The 20,736-nt window shown below is 41.3% G+C and overlaps 1 protein-coding gene across 1 annotated transcript in view; it reads right to left on the bottom strand.

Moving 5' to 3' along the window:
* The window catches only part of LOC145411660 (uncharacterized), a 148,029-nt gene that overhangs the window by 36,039 nt on the left and 91,254 nt on the right, over positions 1 to 20,736 (bottom strand). Inside the window, exons 11-14 of the mRNA XM_080281665.1 lie at positions 17,521 to 17,665; positions 13,791 to 13,930; positions 9,707 to 9,861; positions 1,570 to 1,705 (exon numbers count right to left, since the gene is read on the bottom strand). Of these exons, the coding sequence (XP_080137791.1) occupies positions 1,570 to 1,705; positions 9,707 to 9,861; positions 13,791 to 13,930; positions 17,521 to 17,665 (576 nt within the window). The remainder of the gene's footprint in view (positions 1 to 1,569; positions 1,706 to 9,706; positions 9,862 to 13,790; positions 13,931 to 17,520; positions 17,666 to 20,736) is intronic.

Below are 20,736 nucleotides of genomic sequence, written 5' to 3'. Positions count from 1 at the left end.
GCAGAAAATACATCAGTTGAAGAAATTTTAATGTCAGCCATGAGGAAGTCAGAGGGGTGAAGTGATGGAGGAACAGCACCAGAATCATCTAAGGTGCAGAGAAAGTCTGAGCGAAGAGATCTGCTTTATCAGTAGAAGAAATAGCTACAGAACCACCAGAGTAGAAAAGAGAAGGGAAGGATGATGAGGTAAAGTTGTTAGAAAGGTTTTTGGCGAGGTTCCAGAAGAAGCGGGAAGAATTCGAGTTGGAGAGTTGAGAGCATTTAGTACGGATGAAATTATTTTTTGCAGAGCGAAGAACAGACTTAGCACGATTCTGGGCAGAACCGTAAAAATTATGTGATTCAGGGGTGGGTTGGCTACAGTACCTTTTATAGGCCCTCTCCTTGTTGCGGACAGCATTAGAACAAGCATGATTAAACCAAGGCTTTCTTGTGTTAGTCAAAGGATATGAGAAAGGAATGTATGCTTCCATGCCCGAGAGAATAACCTCCGTAATGCGCAAGGCACACTCAGATGGCTCCCGGCCATGGAAGCAACAATAAGTCCAGGGAAAATCAAGGAAGTACTGCCTGAGGGCCTCCCAGTCTGGAGCTCCAAAGTGCCACAGATGACGTTTCTTTGGAAGGTCCACAGGCCATACTGGAGTAAAAGGACAGGTTAAGGTGATAAGGTTGTGATCGGAGAAGCCCAACGGAGAGAAAAGATTAACAGTGTAAGCAGAGGGATTAGTTGTAAGGAAGAGGTCAAGTATGTTGGAGCTCTCTCCAAGGTGGTCAGGGATACGGGTAGGATGCTGTACAAGCTGCTCTAGGTCATTAAGGATAGAAAAGATGTAGGCTTGTTCACCAGGTGGATCAGTGAAAGGAGAGGAGAGCCAAAGGTGGTGGTGAACACTGAAATCTCCTAGAAAGGAGGCTTCAGAGAAAGGACAAATGGATTGAATGTGTTCCAATGTAGAAGTAAGACAGTCGAAGAATTTTTGATAGTCCGTAGAACTAGGGGATAAGTACACAGTGCAGATACATTTAGTCAGAAAATGACAGGAAAGCCAAAGCCAGAGTGTAGAGAATTCAGAAGAATCAAGTTCAGGAACATGAGAGCAAGATAAGTCATTACATATATATATACACAAAAGCCACTTTGGCTTTGAAATAAGTATAGAAAAAGTAGGAGGATACAGAGAAGGGTTTGCTGTCAGCTCAGACAGCTGAGTCTCGGTTCATAAAAGAAGGTGAGGTTTAGAGGAGGAGAGATGGTGCTCAACAGTGTGAAAGTTAGAGGAAAGACCATGAATGCTGCAGAAATGAATAAGAAGTGAGCCAGACAGTGGTTCCAGGCAGCTCAAGTGGTCACCGGGAGAGGGGCGGAAGATGGGGGCATTTATGGTCCCCCCCCCTCCCGGGGGCTCCGAGGCTGTGTGTTGTGTAGCCATGATTTTTTTTTTTCAGTTCATAGTGTTGGGTACACTGTTTATGCACTGCATGACAAATTAAAAGAGGCATAAATAATATGCAAGAGAATAATAAGGTGTGGTAACAGCCTAAGAGTGGGTCTCATGGTACCTACCAGAAGCGTGATGCTGGAGAGGCTGTCTGCAAGGACCTGTTGAGGAGGGCAGTTAGCAGAAACGGAGGACAAGAGGGAGAAGTCCACATCCCCCTCCAGCAGTGGCAGCCAGTGCACCCCACTTACTGCACACCCTCTGCACATACACAGTACATGTTATTCATCATCATCATCATCAACTGGGTAGCCAGCATATGTACTGATATACTTGGGAAGAGGTCCAGTTATACAAATGCCCCTCAACTCACTGTCTCCTGAAGGGGGGGGGGGAGATGGTGGACTCTAGGATGGTTATTTCAGGCTGTAGTTTGCTTGGTTCATGTTCAGGTAAAACTGTGGCTGCTGCTACAGTATTACAGCTACTACTACTACAACAACGATGACAATGACGACTATTATAGAACATATGCAAATACAGTACACGTGCACACATGAAGGAAAAGGTATGAACTCAACATGTTATGGAAAATACAATAATTATGGGGAAGATGAACCACTGATATTCAACTTTATAAATGCTCCTACTGATAAGTATAAATGTAAAGTATCAGTGCCCCCTGATACATACAATGTCTATCATAATTATGATAACCTGAGGAAAACAGGTGAAGAGGGCATTAGTAAACATGTCTCAAAAAAGCTGTAAAAATGAAATAGAAAAATAGCTGATTTAGCTACAGATGTGTGAGGGCACTTAAAAATTCATCATCATCACCCGGACCTCCTTTCCAACCTTAGGGCAGGGTGAGGAGTAGTAACCTCCAGACAGCCTAAGTTTGTCTAGTTCACTGGGCCATGCTTCCATTCACTCATCATTCAACCCCAATGAATCCTGGTTCCATCAGATGGGCCAAAATTTTTTTACCACATTCTGTTGCTGCACATATACCTATCTGATACTCAATCCGAACGCTGTCACGTTAAAAAGAGGTGCCAAATCCCTGGTTGTGTTCTTCGCACAAAAATCATCTAGCCAGCTCGGTCGCTTGTAAGTCCCTTAGGCTCATCAACTTCCATACCTCTCTTCCTCACACACTCATCCACCATATCCCTCCACCTTTTTCTTGGCCCACCTCACCTCCTCTCTCCTTCAAATTCACTCAGATATACCTTTTTCACCACTCTATTGTTATCCATTCTCTCCTCATGACCAAACCATCTCAGTGTACTCACTTAACTTCTGGTGTCCACAGACTTCTTCACTCCTCATCTTTCACGAATCGCATTATTCCATATCCTATCCACTCTCTGTACTCTTCATACATTTCTCAGCAGTCACATCTCCACTGTTCTTACTCTTGACTTTATCTTCATGCCACACCATAGTCTCACATCTGTCTGTTAAAGTTTGCACTAACATTCCTTCATGTAGCCTCATGCAGCTGCAACACTCAAGCTTGTTTTTTATCAAGGCTTTCGTAGCACCAGCTTCTTTCCTTCCTTGTATCACTCTACTTTCCACTTCTTTTGCACATTTTCCTCTCTTTTCTATTACTGTACCCAGGTATTTGAACTCACTCACCAACTTCAGTCTCTCCCCATTCATTGTAACATCACACTGGGAGTCACCTTCTCTCTCAATAACCATCAATCTACTCTCTTCTACATTTACTCTCAATGCACGATGCTCACAGACATTTACAAAACTCTGCATCAGTCTACCAACTTCTTGTCAGGTACAGTATTTGCAAGTAGCATTGCATCATCAGCATTCACCAAATTTGAGAGATATCATCCATCCCCGTTCATTACCAACATCATTCCTCTCTCCATTACTCGTGTTTTTACTTCTCTCGTCGCCCCAACCATATATTGTATGTATTGAACAACCATGCAGACATCACACAACCTTGCCGCATGCCCACACTGATCATGAACCATTCACTTAAGATGCCTAATTACCCTTATGAATGCCTCACTACCATCATAAAAATTCCTGACGGCACCTAGAAGCTTACCATCTACACCATACATGCACAAAACCTTCCGCAATCTTTCTCCGTCTACTTTGTATAGACTTATGTCACAATAATTCTTGCACTCACTTTACTGCTTTATTTTGTACAGGGGTACAATCACTGCCTTTTTCCCCTCTACTGGCACAGTTTCACTCATCCAAACCTCCTTACGTATCTCCAACAAGCACTTCATTCTGCTCTCTCCACTACACTTAATCATCTCTGCATAGACCTCATCAACCCCAGCTGCTTTTCCATTTTTCAGCCACTTCACAGTGTTCTTCACCTCTGCGAGTGTCACGTTTCCTGGCACTGCATTCCTTCTCTGTACACCCCCCAAACCAATCACGTTAATAGTTGCTTTGCTCTCTTCATGCCCATTCATCAGACTTTCAAAATATTCTTTCCATCCTTACTTAATCCCCATGAGTTAATAACCAACCACTTACATCCTTCACACTTTCACATTTCTTTCAACTGTCACTTCTACATTTCTGCACCTCTTTCCAGAATAACTTCCTATTATCGTCGTATTTTGCATTCATTTGTCTTCCTACATCATCAAACCTCTTTCTTTTTCCTCTTCGCTTGTCTCTATACGTGCTTCTTGATCTCAATATATTCATTTCTTATTTCAACTAAGATCCTGTCCTGTATTCACTCCTGCCACTTCTTCCTCTTTTCCTACACTGCTTTCTTAACCTCTTCATCCCACCATGCCGTACCTTTCTTCTTTGTTGTTACTCTTGCCAACTACCACACACTGCTTTAGCACTGCTAACTAAGCAATCCCTATAATATATTTCACAAGCTGTCCAGATCCATTTCATTCCAATTCACTGATTCTATACCTCCCTTACTTTGGCCCTGTATTCATCTGTTATTTTTTTGATCGTCAGCTTCTCGACTTTCTGTCTCTCTCCCTGACAGCTCCTCTCTCTCTTAGTCCACCACACTCCTCTTAGCTTGATCTTGCATATCAAAATCATATGATGTGACAACCCTCCATGTTGTTCTCTCACTGCCCTTGTATTAGCAACACTATCCAGCATCGAATTCTCTATGAGCATGTAATCAATCAGGCCTCTTTCAACATGATCTCCATTCCCTCTATACCAAGTGTATTTATGTCCATCTTTGTGTTTAGAATAAGAATTGCAAATGCACAGCCTCTTTTCCTGACACATGTCCTTCAGTCCTTCTCATTATCATTAATTTTTCTCCTGGTACTCCATTATTACCCAATATATCATTCTCAGGACCAGTGCCTACCCTCCCATTCATGTCGCCCATCACAAACTCTTCATAATTCCAGGGCAGTTCTCCTACTACTTTGCCCAGCTCATCCCAAAACCTGTCTTTCTCTGTCTCACTCCTGTCATCACACAGTCCATACACTACAATCACTGCCACTTTCATCTTCTCAAACTTGAACTTGACATATATTCACCTCAAACTGACACTTAAAAAACAAATGGTATTGGAATAAGGAACAAAGAAGAGAAGTACAGTATGGAATGAATATAATGAGGCAAAAAAATTACTACGTAACATTCTGATAAAAATTAAATATGGGGACATAGTGAGTATAAGTTAAAAAGGAACCCAAATCCATATATATATAAAAGAAAGAGTCTGTCTGTCAGTATGTTTGTGTGTCCTCTATGGAAATAAAGAAGATGAATATAAAACTCTAAACAGCTATAACAGATGCAACTTTTTACAATGAAATGATATGTGTACGTTACATTTGGTAAAGTGGCACCCATGATGGCCAAGATTATACCTAATTAGAAATAATCAAGTCACCATGGAGGAACATAGTAGCAACTTACCGCAGAGTTTTTTACTCCTACAGAAATATCATTACTCGTATTAGCTACAACGGGTTGGAAGGGTGGATGGAATGGCAGGGTGGGTAGAGCAGGTGAGGTCGGTCAGCAGTGTTGGTGAGGACACAGGTACAGTAGTAGGAAATTAGGTTCATGGTATGAATAGGTCCATTTGGAATACATCCACGGGAAAATGGGCACAAGGAGGAACACAGGTTCAGTGGGTAAAATGGGACCCTTCCCACAGGGGAAGTGGCCATTCAGGCTCCCAAGTAATGCCAGTATGCACAATCATAGGGTTTTACTCATGCAATGTCAGATACCTCTACTAGTTTTTATATAGGTCCCAGACATTGCTGTCACATCTAAAGAGCAGATTACAGTATTTTAAAATTAGATAAACCTGAGTTTGTAAGGAAAGACTCATATTTAAAGAAATTTTTGGTGCCAAAGGTCTCACTGCATGCTAAATTATTTACTCTTTGATACTGTCCATACATTTTTTTAAAATACAGCACTGATGCTGCATATGCATCATGATTATCAAATATTTCACAATGTTATGTTATCAGCACTGTTTAATGTTTGTTTCAAAGTTTAAATGCCACTGGCTTGCAATGGTAATGCACCAAAATACTTTAATTTTAAAAAGGACCAGTGTAACTGTCCCAAAGCACAGGGCAACTGAGTCATCATGCTTTCCTATACATCGATTAAGTTATTATTTTGTGCAGCAACTCTGTTTTCACAGTACTGTATAATTTCCTCATACATATGCCTATAACTTGAGGAAATAACCTGAAGCAAATCACACTTGTAGTTTCCTTGAATACACACACACACACACACACACACACACACACACACACACACACACACACACACACACACACACACACACACACACACACACACACACAAAAGGGCACAATTACTGTACAAAGCCATATGGTATGTCAAAGGTAACAGCTACAATGTCCTTCCTGTTTTAACTTATGGATCAGGAATGACGAATCTAATAATATCCATGGAAAGTATACCAAAGAAGGCTTAGAGAGAATTGGAAATGATTATGCTGGGTGTCATGTGGAGAAATAATAAAGAGCTTGGCAGATAAGGGAACAAATGAAAGAAGGATATACAGCCAGCGCTCACATAACAAGCGATCCTGTAGTTCAAAACTCACATAACGCAGGAGGCAAAATTTTATGTCCGAATTTAGTCACAATGTGAAAATGATAAGACATTACGTGGACAGAGGAAGCTGTCCATTTTTTTTAACACCATACCACACAGCAAATGATAGACATAACGCAGCCACAGGCCCCAAATTATGGTTCAAACAGTCATAACGCGGCAAAGTAGGGTCATAATGCAGTGGGAACAGGCACAACGCAGTCAGTGATGGTCATATTGCGAGTTGCATCAGCCTATGACGTATGGCTGTCACGTGTCTGCACCGGATGTCATCACAGTCGACTGAGCATTCTTGCCCCAGTTGAGCCTACCCTCTCCCTGCACTCTGGTTGCACACATGCTCTGTGTGATCTCTGTGACCAGTAGGAGCCTAAGGACCCCATTCCACTTCCCCCAGTAAGCCCACAACCTCTTCCATTCAAGGTAAGAAATCCTCCTGAGTTTGTATGTAATGATGTCTTATTAGTAGGTAAATGTCCTGGGGAAAAAAAAAATGAAAATTGCCCAAAACGGTGAACATGAGGCTGGCTTAAGTACCATGAAACCCTTTTACATGTAAACATATGGCCCTATAACACAAAAATATCATAAAGAGGGAGCTTCAGGGTACAATATTCTCATGTTAAGCGAGCACTGACTGTACAATGATTGCTATAATAAAAAAGCAAAAACGGACACGAGGAAGGTCATGTTCTCTGTAGACCAGATTACCGACTGACAGCCAGAATAATGGAGTGGTAACCCAGAGATCACGTGAGAGGAAGAGCAGAGAGTGAACAAAATGACAAGATGAGATCAAAAGATTTACTAGAATTACATGACACAGGCTAACAGGCAACACATTAGACTGGAAAAAGATGAGAGAAGTTTCTGTCCTGCTGTGGACTAACTCAGCCTGATGATGATTACACACTTGTAAAACTGTTCTTTGATGTTTTGTAACACCTGTACTCTTCCACATGTACAAAAAACTGTACTCTCCACATGTACAAACAGTTGTACTCTTCCTTGTGTCCAAATACCCTGTAATATTCCACATGTAAAATACCTTGTAATATTCCACATGCATAAATAGCTATAGTCTTCCACATAAACAAATGGTTGTACTCCTCCACGTATTCATAAAATCTACCCTTACTCAATTACTTTTCAAACAGTCATAATCTACTGCATATCCAAACTTCTCTCTCATATGAAAAAATAATTGTTTTCTTCCAAATATACCAATGACTATCATAAAAAAACAGTATTTTCCTTTTTCACAACTCCACATTACCAAACCAGACTGTCACCCACTTGTCAAACATGTATACTAAACCACAAAAGATAAATACAGTTTATAAAATGACATGAAAATATTAAAATACTTAAATCAACAATATAAATATATGTACAGAGGAAGAGGAAGGTAAAAAGATTAGTAAGAGAGTGTATGAGGAATGTGGAAGGAGTCTGAGTGTAAAGTGGAGGGAATATACAAAAATGTTTGGAAAGAGGTAAAAAGAGTAAGACAGGATGTCAAAGAAGTAAGACGGTGGTGTGAAAGATAAAAATGGTAAATTGCTAGTGGAGAAGAGAGAATAGGTGAGCAGATGGAGAGAACACTTTAAGGAATTGTTGAACACAGAGAATGAAACTAATGAGACTATAAGTGGCTGGGGAATGGCTGGAAGGAGGAGGGAGGTGAGAAGGAAGGAAGGAATCAGTAGGATGGAAGTAGTGGAAGCAATGAAATAGTCAAAATGGGGAAAGCCCCAGGAATTGATGGGGTGTGTGGTGAAATGCAGAAGCATGGGAGAGATAACAGTAGTAGAGTGGATATGGAAGATGTGCGGACTGGCTTGGGAGGAAGGTAGAGTCCCGGAGGATTGGAAGTCAGGTATAATTATTCCCCTGTACAAAGGAAAAGGGAAAAATAAAGTGTGTGGTAATCATAGGGGCAATTGTCTTCTTAGTGTAATGGGAAAAGTATATGATAAGTTACTTATTGACAGAGCTAGGGAAATAACAGAGGAGTTAGTTGGAGAAGAACAGGGAGGTTTTAGGATGGGAAGAGGTTGTGCAGGTCAGACATTCATGCTTGGGTTTTTAGTGGAAAAGTTTCCAGAGAAGGGAAAGAAGTTGTATGTGGCCTTCATGGATTTGGAGAAAGCATATGACAGAGTGCATAGACAAGGAACATGGAAAGTATTAAGGATATATGGAGTAAATGGGAAGTTGTTGAATGCTGTGAAGAGTATGTATGAGAGTGCTAAGGATGCAGTACATGTGGATAGTGAACTGAGTGAATTTTTCTATCTGAATGTTGGATTGAAATAGGGATGTGTCATGCACCCACGGTTATTCAATCTGCATATGGATGGGGTAATAAGAGAGTTACAAGGTAGGGCAGAGGATGTTGGAGCAACCCTAATAAAAGGGGGAAGTGTTTGGAAACTCCCTGTACTGTTTTTCCAGATGATACTGTATTGTCATGTGAAGATGAAAGGGAACTGAAAGGTTTAGTGAACGAGTCTGGGAGTGTGTATGAGAAATGGAATCTAAAGGTGATTGTAGGGAAATGTCAAGTTATGGTCTTTGAGAGAAATGAAGTCAATGAATGTACAGTGAGGCTCGATGAGGAGGAAATGGAAAAAGTGAGTGCGTTTACGTACTTGGGTGGTGTGATGAGTGAAGATGGAAGTTTCGAGGGTGAAGTGCTTGAAAGGGCACAACAGAGAAGAAAGGTTGCTGTGGTGTGGATGTGGGTGTGACAAAGTGTTATGAGAAATACACTGAGGTGGTTTGGCCATGTGCAGAGGATGGAGAGTGAGAGACAAATGAGGAGAGTGTATGCGAGTGAGGTGGAAGGGGGGAGAGGAAGGGGGAGGCTGAAGATGAGATGGCGGGCTGGAGTGGAGAGGTATATAAGGGGGGGGGGGAGATGGGAGCAAGGCAGTGAAGTGGCATTGGACTGGGTGACATGGAGGCAATTTGTTTATGGCCACCTCTTACGGGGTTGAGGTGTCTGGCAATAGATAAAGAGAACAATATAAATTAAAAAATTAACATCCATTCACCTGTTAAACAATTATACACATGTCCAAACAGCTGTATTCTACCACCTTTCATTTCTTCCATACATTACACAGTCTACACTTAGTCACTCACTTGTCAAAGAGCTGTGTAAATGTCCAGGCCAATGGTCTGACTTCTCGTCCTGCAATGGTTCCAGGTTTTCTCCCATCTCCAGGTCTATACCTGGGCTCAAACCCATATACTTCCAACAGCAGACAGGTCACTTCATCATATTCAAGGTGCAGGGTCTGATAAGGAGGAGGACTGGGGTGAGGCAAGTGTGTATGTACTATGTTCCGTACATCAAGGAGTACGAATTTGGATAAAAGCATTATTTTTTTTCACTATCACTGAGGTACTTGTTTAATTCATGCACCTGATACCTGTCAATTTTGTTAAGCTGAAAAAAAATACCAGCGGTAAAATTTTTACAAATCCTGTACTGTATCTTAACCAATCTTTTAGCTGCTATGAACATAATCAGGTACTTCATTCAAGATATCATAAAAAAACATTTAGGGAGGTGGTGGTCAGGTAGCTAAAGGCTGGACCACCATCCAAAGATACAAAATCACTCAAGCTGGCCCAGGGCCTTGTTGAAACTAAATTTACTTAAAAGTCTTCCACAGATACAGTACCCCACATAACCCACCAAAACATCATAAGAAACTCTGGTAGTACCATTACACCAGTCGTGAATGAGACAGCCACAGCATGTACCGAGTACTGATATGGATGATGGGTATTAGTGTCTAAATGGTGATCTGCTAAGGTGTATGATGCCATTTGTTGCATACAAAAGGGCTGCTGGCCTTAGGGAGGACTATATATTCTATACTGTGTTTAAAAAATTGCTGGGTCTCAGGTAACTGTCTAGTCAACATCTAACAACTATTTAAAATGTGTAAAAAATAATAATGCAGTCATGTCACATGTTATCTTTCTGCAGACATGTTTTCCTCTGCTACTATGCTATCCAAATTCCAAAGGCCTAAATGATGAAGTGAATTGATGTGTGACTTATTATTATTGGACTAGGATGACAGCTTGCCCACTCTGTATTTAAGTACTTTCTATTTCTGGATCCTGCTCACTTCATTTATAATCACTGAAAATGTTATACTGATGATAATGACCTGATACACAATGAAGTGTTTCACTTAAGTTTACTAACATTATCTGGAAGCTGTGGAAAAAAAAAAAAATGTACAGATGGTAACATATTTGGCTTCTAATCCCTTCACTATAGAATGCCATCATCTTGATGGGGGTAAAATTCTGTCTATCTATCTACTGCCAGATGCCATAATCCCATAAGGGGTAGCCATTTGACTCTGAGATATTTGTTTTACAGGGAGGGGGCACTAACCCTCCACCAACCCACTTGCTGACACGTAGGGAGCACGTTTGGTTTGGTTATATGGTTACCACCCAGCGTTGTAAATGGTTTTTTGGCTTACAGGAATTCATTTGGCTTGTCACTCAATGTAAAGTCACCTGTAACGGAAAGAAAAGCAATAAGTAGTGACAGGAAAGATGGGAGAAATAGGAAGAGAGGAGGGCAGGCACAGAAAAAGAATGATAAAGGCTAAGGAAGAAGTAGGCAGCACTATATCAAGTGCTGCCTACTTCCTCCTTAGCCTTTATCATTCTTTTTCTTTTTAGCTAAAATTCAGTACAGTATATTCATTTTAACTAGACATCAAATTGCCATCTCTTATAATCCTCAATGAAACACTAGAATATGGTGCTGGTCACAAAAAAAAAAAAAAAAAAAAAAAAAAAAAGCTAAGGAAGGAATGAGGAGCTACACTAGAATATGGTGCTGGTCAAAAAAAAAAATGCTAAGGAAGGAATGAGGAGCTCCAGTATTTTCTTCTGCTACTAATTTATGGGATAGATGCCACTACTGGATGAAAATATTAACTTAGTTTAAGGAATGAATTGTAGTCACATGCACAGAGACCATGTTATGCTCTGTTCACTTTAACATAACCTGATATTGCCATTTCTCCATCTTGAATGCTCAGTTGTAACAAGAGAGTAACATTAGAATATGGTGTTAGTCATGAAAAAGTGCTATGGAATGGATGTGCAACATCTGATGGTTCTGTAGCTATTTCTTCTACCGATAAAGCAGATCTCTTCGCACAGACTTTCTCCTCCAATTCCACCTTAGACGATTCCGGTGCTGTTCCTCCATCACTTCCCCCCTCTGACTTCCTCATGGCTGACATTAAAATTTCTTCAGTTGATGTATTTTCTGCCATCACTGGCCTCAGTACTAACAAGGCATATGGGCCTGATGGGGTCCCTCCTGTTGTTCTCAAGAACTGTGCTTCTGTGCTTACACCCTGCCTAGGCAAACTCTTTCGCCTTTGTCTGTCAACTTGTACCTTTCCTTCTTGCTGGAAGTTTGCTCTCATTCAGCCAGTCCCAAAGAAGGGTGACCACTCCCAACCCTCCAACTATCGTCCAATTGCTTTAACGTCCTGTATTTCAAAAGTTTTCGAGTCAATTCTCAATAGAAAAATTTTACAGCATCTTTCCTATCACAACCTTCTTTCCGATCGTCAGTACGGGTTCCGTCAGGGACGCTCCACTGGCGATCTTCTCACCTACCTTTCAGACTCCTGGTCATCCTCCTTTCGGGACTTTGGCGAAAGCTTTGCCACTGCACTTGACATCTCAAAGGCTTTCGATCGAGTCTGGCATAAATCTTTAATTTCCAAACTGCCCTCCTACGGTTTCTATCCTTCTATCTGTGCCTTCATCGCTAGCTTCCTTTCTGGTCGTTCTATAGCCGCTGTTGTAGACGGCCATCGTTCTTCTCCTAGATCTATCAACAGTGGTGTTCCTCAGGGCTCTGTCCTATCACCAACTCTCTTCCTTTTATTCATCAATGATCTTCTAAGCTGTACATCTAACCCTATCCACTCATACGCTGATGACTCCACCCTTCACCTTTCCATTCGGTTCCCGCAATGCCCATCTCAACAGTTACTTCAACAAATAAGGGATGAGGCTATGGCACACCTAATGTCTGACTCGGCTCGTATCTCTGACTGGGATAAAAATAATATAGTTGTTTTTAATGCAACTAAGACTCAGTTCTTACACTTATCATCCCGACAAAATTTTCCACAGGTATACCCACTAATGTTTAATAATACAGTATTCAGCTTAATCCTGCATCATCCTTGAACATGCTTGGGGTTTCATTTACTCGGGACTTATCTTGGAAAGATCATATTACATCTCTTGTAAAATCTGCTTCCAAGAGATTGGGTGTGCTAAGCCGACTCCGCTCTTTCTTTACCCCTGCACAATTGTTGACTCTATACAGGGGTTTTATCCGCCCCTGTGTGGAGTACAACTCTCATGCGTGGGGAGGCTCCCCACATACAGCTCTTCTCAATAGGGTGGAGTCAAAGGCTTTTCGTCTCATTAACTCTCCTCCTCTTACTGACTCCCTTCAACCTCTGTCTCTTTGCCACACTGTTGCATCGTTATCTCTTTTCTATCGCTACTTTAATGGTCACTGCTCCTCTGAACTGTCTGCTTGCATTCCTCCACCTCTACGACGGGCGCGTAGCACCCGTCTGGCAGCAAACTCTCATCCCTTTTCTGTCCAACTCTCTAATGCAAGAGTTAACCGTTACTCCTAGTCTTTCATTTATGCAACAGGTCGGCTCAGGAACTGTCTCCCTCTGTCTGTATTTCCTGCTTTCTGCGATCTCCAGTCTTTCAAACGCAGTGTGTCCAGGCATCTCAAAATGATCGGATCTTGAATTTGGCTCTCTATTGTATTTTGTTTTTCTCTTGGAGGGAACTGTTACTGCGGGCTCATGACCTTTGGTTCCTTCTTCCTCGCATTTAAAAAAAAAAAAAAAAAAAAAAAAAAAGTATGTCAATGAGATAAGGAAAAACTTGAAAAGGATGAAAATCTCATCAAACCTCATCAATCCAAAGATTTAATTTCTTGTTACCTGACTGTTTTCCTCATCCTGAAGAAGCTCTAGTTCTGAAGGAGTTAAGTGTGGCTCAATCTAAATCCTACAGAGAAATCTCTCTCCTAAGCTAAATTAAACAATTTGAACATAGAAAGAATGAAATGAAACATGCCCTTGGACTGAAAGAGTGAAGGTGGACAAGTTAAAGTACATCAATTTCATACCACAAGTGTGTCGAGCCACTGAGGAGAGCGCTGGTATGAAAGGAAGTCTGGGACTCTGGTAGTGAAGGGGCCTTGAACAACACTGCCATCTGGCCTCGCCACATGGTAGTACACATGGAAGTAGTACCCCTCGAGGTTTTCTAGATATACAGTATTCACATGTAAGGGAAGTACAGTACAGTATTAGGCTATTATGGTGGTGGATGAGTAACATGGTGAGGGTGGTGGTAGCAATGACTAATAGCGTGATGGTGGTAATGAAAAGTACTGTATTAAGATGTGGTGAGAAACTCAATATTAGATATGGTGAGAAACTCAATAGTAGTGTACGGATGATCATTCATAGGGTGGTGGTAGTGTTGCTGGTTTATAAAGTGGTGGTAGCAGTGGTTCCTAACCTATTCAGTTTAAGAACATCTGTTATTCTTGCTACCAACAGACAATTTTAACACCATGCATTTTTTGGCAATGCCTAATCAGTTATGTCAACTGTAGTCTAATTCTGTTGCAACAAACTAGTGATGTAGAAGGTTAAGATATTAATTTTTGCAGACGGGGACACCACTGCGGATTATTTTTACCTCCATGTCCGCTGTTGCGGAAACAGACGCAGATTTTTTAAAAAAACGTTATGAAATAGTATTGGCTTTAGTCCAGTTCCCTATACATTAACATAGCACGTGTAACTATTGCGAGAGAGAGAGAGAGAGAGAGAAACAATGAGAGATGGAGGGAGGAAGAGAGCAAACAGAGAAGAAAACAGAAAGAGGAAGAGGGACTGGTAGGTGAGAGGAACGGAGAGGAGAGTTGTGGATGAAAAGGACAGAGAAAAAGAATTATGACAAAAAGGAGAAAGGAGAAATATTGGATGGGTGGAGATCAGCAACCTCTGCGGTTCTTTGACGCGGAGGTGGATTAGTATGCGGAGCTTTTATTATCTGAAAACGTGGTGGCGGATAATGATGCGGAGATTTTGTTGTCTGAAGACGCGGACGCGGTTAGTAATGCAGACATTGTTTTCACTGTGGAGGCTCCGCGGAGGCAGATATCCGATACATCACTACAACAAACTATGCCGTAGGCAGTCAAGTGACTAATTAATTTTGTATGGATCTTCCACAGTGTGGTAAGGCATAGCTTCCAGTAACTCCTTCCCTATACTCAGCTTTTCTGGCATGAAGGAAATAATCTGGTGGCAGGAAAAAAAAATTAAATAAAAAAAAAATTAAATAAAAGTATCATGAAGGGGTGAATATGGTGATAAGTACAATTATTGTACAATGCTGGTAAAACATGCATAATGATGTTGGATTATAAATCACAATTTCATTAGAATCCCTTAACTCACTCCCTTAATTCACATGATACTGTACTATTAACTTCCTCATGTTAACAGTGATAGGAAAACTTTAAAAGAAAATTTTAATATCAGATTACTGATGTAATATTGATGATATGACTAACACATCTCATTTTGAAAATATCTCATGTTCATGTACTATTATTGCTGTTTACCCATTAATAAACCAAACCAGTTTGTTACCCATTACATCTTATTATATACTTGTTACTTATCCATAGTTATTTTTACATACATGCCTTTCCTACAACACTCAGCATTCATCATATTTCACCCTACTTCAAGACGGTGCATGGTGAGGTTGCTGTTTGTTAGCCTCTTCACTCCAACAGTGTTTCTTATTCTTTATCTCTGGTATCTTCAGATGAATTTCTTCAATCCTGAATAAACTGGTAGATGTGTGGAGTGGATTTTCAAGCCAAACCAATTACTTACGCATCACATTCAAATGTCTAAATATTTTCAATGTATGGCAGGTGCTGGGTGAGGTGGCTTTTTCTTCTAATAGTTTATTACATCCATGTTTTGGTCACTCAGAATTACCAACTCTACCACATCAACACAGGCTAATGTCCCCACGCTAGTAAGCTCCCAAAAGCCATTAAGAGGGAACATGAATCCAAAGGTGATTTTGGTTCAGGCCCGAAAAGTTAGGAACAACTGTGAAAACGGCTCACGAGAGATGAGGAAGCAGACAGACACACCTAAATGGACAAGATTAACAGAGTTATTAAAGAATGGGAGATGTTAAGACAAAGAGACTGACTAACAAAAACAGAGTTGTCCAGGAGACAGAGCAGACATATGATAAACGAATCTGTGGGACTGACACAAATGGAGAAACAGATGGAAAAAAGAAAGATGGTTACATAACAGGGCAGAAAAGTCTTCCAAGGAAACCGAGAGGAAATTGAGAAAGACAAAAACCATACTAAAGATGTAATGCCAAGTAAATTAATATAGATACACACAGACAAACACAATAAAAGAGGTAGGTAGAGATAAAGATCGGCTGAGATGCAGTATGAGACAGATATCCAGCCATACAGCTTACCTGACGGAGAAAAGTTCTAAAACAGCCACATCATACTTCCTTCGGGTGGTTGTGCCAACAGATAGCCACAGAGAAATCCAGCCACAGCGACAAGCTCAGACGGCCATACAGATGCAGAGGATCTAACAGCCATACAGATAGCTAGACAGGTAGATGGATGGAAAACATACAGGGAAAGATAAAACAACCAGAGATACACAAAGACTAAGAAAACGAGACAGACAGACGGTTAAGCAGAAGGATAAACAGAAAGGTAGACATAATTACCCATCTGGATATGAGAGAGAGAGAGAGAGAGAGAGAGAGAGAGAGAGAGAGAGAGAGAGAGAGAGAGAGAGAGAGAGAGAGAGAGAGAGAGAGATTAAACAAAATATCATCAAACATGAAAGCCCTAAGCCATCACGACTCCCTCTTCTGGTGGTAGCAGAGACTGCCAATTAAGCAAACAGTTGTGCAGACAGTGGGGGAGAAAAAAAAAAAAAAAAAAAAAAGCCTACCAGACTCTTAGACAAAGAGAGTAGGCCAATGTAGCCAAAGACAGAGAGAGAGAGAGAGAGAGAGAGAGAGAGATTAAACAAAATATCATCAAACATGAAAGCCCTAAGCCATCACGACTCCCTCTTCTGGTGGTAGCAGAGACTGCCAATTAAGCAAACAGTTGTGCAGACAATGGGGGAGAAAAAAAAAAAAAAAAAAAAAGCCTACCAGACTCTTAGACAAAGAGAGTAGGCCAATGTAGCCAAAGACAGACAGACATGCCAAAGGGGGAAAATTATCACCCTGATCCCCCTCTTCTGGTGAGAGTGGTGACAGTGATAGACATATAATGAAATCAGTGAGTGAATGAGAGACAGAAAGACTATACCATATATAGAGAGGAAGCCAGATAGACAGATGCATAGACAATGAGATACAGAGACTGTGACAGACTCTGAAACAGAGACAGACATACATAGAAAGCTGGTCAGAAATGAACATACAAAGCTAGAAAGGGATATTCTCAAAAATGGCATGCTTACATTCAGAGAAACAAGATTTACCGGGAATGAAATTATCTTGAAACAGCAACCTTGATACCTCTATTGGCAGTAGTGGATAGTCAGAATTACCTAAAACAGCCACCTTGATGTTCCTCTTCTCATGGCAGAGGAGATAGGAAGCTAAAGACAGACACTGACACATAAAGAGGTCTATAAAATATGAAAAAGTAATCCTAATTACACAGACAAAGAATGCCTTGTGATACAAACACAGATAAAATGTAATACAGTTCATCCAAAAACAGATAACCTGGACACAGGGAGAGAGAAACTTACCCGGTAGAGATAACATCCCTAATACAGCCAGCTTGATGCCCCTCTTCTGGTGGTAGTTGATGTAGCGGGAATAGTCGAGGTGTGAAACGGATAGCTGGGTCCTTCTCTGTTGTGCCCTCCAGTCCAGACTCTCCTCCATATACTGCTGTAGGCCGGCATGGGTGTGGATTGGACAGGAATGGGGGGGGCGGGGGGAAGCAGACGTGTAGGTAAGACATGACTGTGACTGGGGCAGTATAGAATGAGTAAGAGGTAGGCATGTGGACAAGGCAGGGGTGTGAGGTAGGTATGTGAATGAGGTAGGTATGTGAATGAGGCAGAGGTGTTGTTGAAGCAGAGGTCTAAAGGAAGTGTGTGAGGTGGTAAGGTTCTGAGGGAACTGTATGACAAGGCAAGGTTCTGAGGGAGGTGTGAGGAGGCAAGGGTCTAAGGGATGTGTGTGGGTAGGCAAGGGTCTGAAAGAGGTGTTTGGGGAGGCAAGAGTCTGGGGGAGGTGTGTGAGGAGGCAAGAGTCTGGGGGAGGTGTGTGAGGAGGCAAGGGTCTGAGGGAGGTGTGTGGAGAGGGAAGAGTCTGAGAGAGGTGTGTGGGGTGGGGAGGCAAGGGTCAGAGGGAGTTGTGTGGAGAGGAAAGGGTCTGTGGAAGGTGTGTGGGGGGGCAAGGGTCTGAGGAGGGTATGTAGGGAGGCAAGGTTCTAATGGGAGGTGTGTGGTCTAAGTGGAAGTGTGTGGGTGAGGCAAGGGTCTAAGGGGAGGTGTGTGGGTGAAACAAGGGTCTGAGGGAGGCATGTGGGTAAGTCAAGGGTCTGAGGGAGGTATGTAGGTGTGGTAAGAGTCTGAGGGAGGTATGTGGGTGAGGCAAGGATCTGAAGGAGGTGCTTGGGTGAGGCAAGGGTCTGAGGGAGGTGTGTGGAGAGGCAAGGGTCTGAGGGAAGTATGTGGGTGAGTCAAGGGCCTGAGGGAGAAATGTGGGTGTGGTATGAGTCTGAGGGAGGTGTGTAGGTGAGGCAAGGGTCTGCAGGAGATGTGTGAGTGAGCCAAGGGTCTGTGGGAGGTGTATGGGTGAGGCAATGGTCTGAGTGAGGTGTGTGGGTGGGGTAAGAGTGGGAAGAATTTAAGTGTTAACATGCAGAGAATGGAAGATACGAAGTGTGCATATGGCAAGTCAAAACAGAAGGAATACCAACATTTTCACTATCTGAAATCTCTCCTAAGCTATGCAAAACTGTCTGATGACAGCGATTAACAGAGAAGACATAATCACACTGAAGACATTAATGGAGACGATTCAAACTTGTTCACTACCAGGCTTAACACTGAATCAAATTGTCTGATGGCAGCAAATATAAAATAAATGGGAAATCATTAAAGAATAGGGTGCTTATGGTGATTGTTTCTAACTTTTCACTGTCAGACAGCTCTCTAAACTGAATAAAATTGTATGATGGTAGCAGTATTGTTAAATGAACGTATAATTGGACCCAGATCCTACTCTCATTACTACTGATATGTCCATGATGAAGTTCCATATATGATGTGCAGGGTATGACTGGAGCAGGCACAGTTAACCCATTCACTGCGTCAGTGTTTGTTCACATGTACATCTCATGTGCAGCAATTTTCAAATATTTAGAAAAAAATATTAGAAAAAAATAATATTGTCAACGGACAGAGAAAAAAAATCCCGAGTTCAATGGTATACAACAGAATATAGCAAACAAAAAAATTACCTCTGAAACAAGTCCGTGAAGTAATAAATTTTCCCTGTGCAGTGGTGCCAGGTGAACGATGTGTTATTGTTGCACTGTGTCATCAGTGTTAATCTTGCGATCAGATAAGGTGTAAATCAGCATCTGAACCATCACTGTCATCATCTAACAACGTATCACTATCATCACTACACTCATCCAGAGATTTCATTCAATATTTGCTTGGACTCCTGCTAGCGGCGGCATGGAGAAGATTTCGTACCATTACCTTCGGCATTTTTGTAGGTAACTGAGCTGAGCTCTGCTCCTTGTAAAAATGCATAATCTATGTATGGCAATATTCTATAGGGTGCCATGAGTTGCTAGTTGATTTATTTCATGCCATTTCTGATGGCGGAATTTTTGAAAGCAGGAAATCATATATGATACAGCTGCAGTCAGAGCCATTTGGACTCAAATATCATGTATGATACAGCTGCAGTCAATGGGTTAACAAAAAGAAATTTCAAATCCCATAAGTTAATGACACTGGACATGAGCAACAGTTCACATGTATTGGTGGGTCTGTTAATTCCCAGCGCCTAAATATTCAGGTTGAGGATATTATTCATGAGTAACAAAATAGAATATGCAACTGCAATTATACAGCACATTTTGTACATTATTTTAACCTAATTTTCTGTGTAAAAAAATTAAGTACAGCAAGACTTTTCAAACTACCTTTGTTGAATGCATCCATCTAAGAAGCAAGCTTCACGACACACAAAATTCTAATGCCTAAAGAATCTTCGATAATATTATCTAAACCCCTCTGCTACATGATGCCTTCAACTTTAAGCCTGCTATCTCCCAACGATTTTATTGAACTCAGAATTAGTGGAATTATAGCCACTATTTACTCCAATAAAAAAGGTCTCCAGTTAGTCAAGCAAAATCCATTGGAGTCAGGAAAAAAAAAAGAAGCAAATTATGTCAGTGTTGAAGGATTTAACTTCTATGCTACCCTTTACATGTAAACATGAAAGCAATCCTGTATTCGCATGCCTTCATCCCCCCTCCCCTATTTCAATTGCTGTACTTCTTTGCACTGTATACCATTTTTGTATTACCAAGTCTCTCTCTTTCAATTCCCCATCTCTCTTTTTTAACGTATCCAGCTCTGGCCATACACTTAACAGTTCATTCCCTATAGGCCCAGCAGCCCTCCTTTGTTCCACACACCACCATGTCACCATTTTACCATTAATACCCACTTTCCACATTCAATACATGTTAAGGCTGTTTAACTCAAAATTGATTTAACGGCATTAGCAGAAATGTTTTGTAACTGTTAGTAAATCTTGTGGTGATTAAAAATGTCTGTCTTACAAATTTCAATTACAGAAATCAGACTGTTCCCTGAACTGCCCTGTGACCGAGGTAATGTCCTTTTGAACAAACTACAACTTTTCTAATCCTTATCTTTTCTGCAGGTGGTAGGTTACTAACCCATGGAGATGAAGTAAGGACT

Source organism: Coenobita brevimanus, chromosome 90 (assembly GCF_032717465.1).
Source record: "Coenobita brevimanus isolate Jiangsu-jjx chromosome 90, ASM3271746v2, whole genome shotgun sequence".
Classification (NCBI taxonomy): Eukaryota; Metazoa; Arthropoda; class Malacostraca; order Decapoda; family Coenobitidae; genus Coenobita; species Coenobita brevimanus.
Note: the sequence above shows the minus strand (reverse complement) of the source record. Positions and strands in the feature narration are given on the sequence as shown.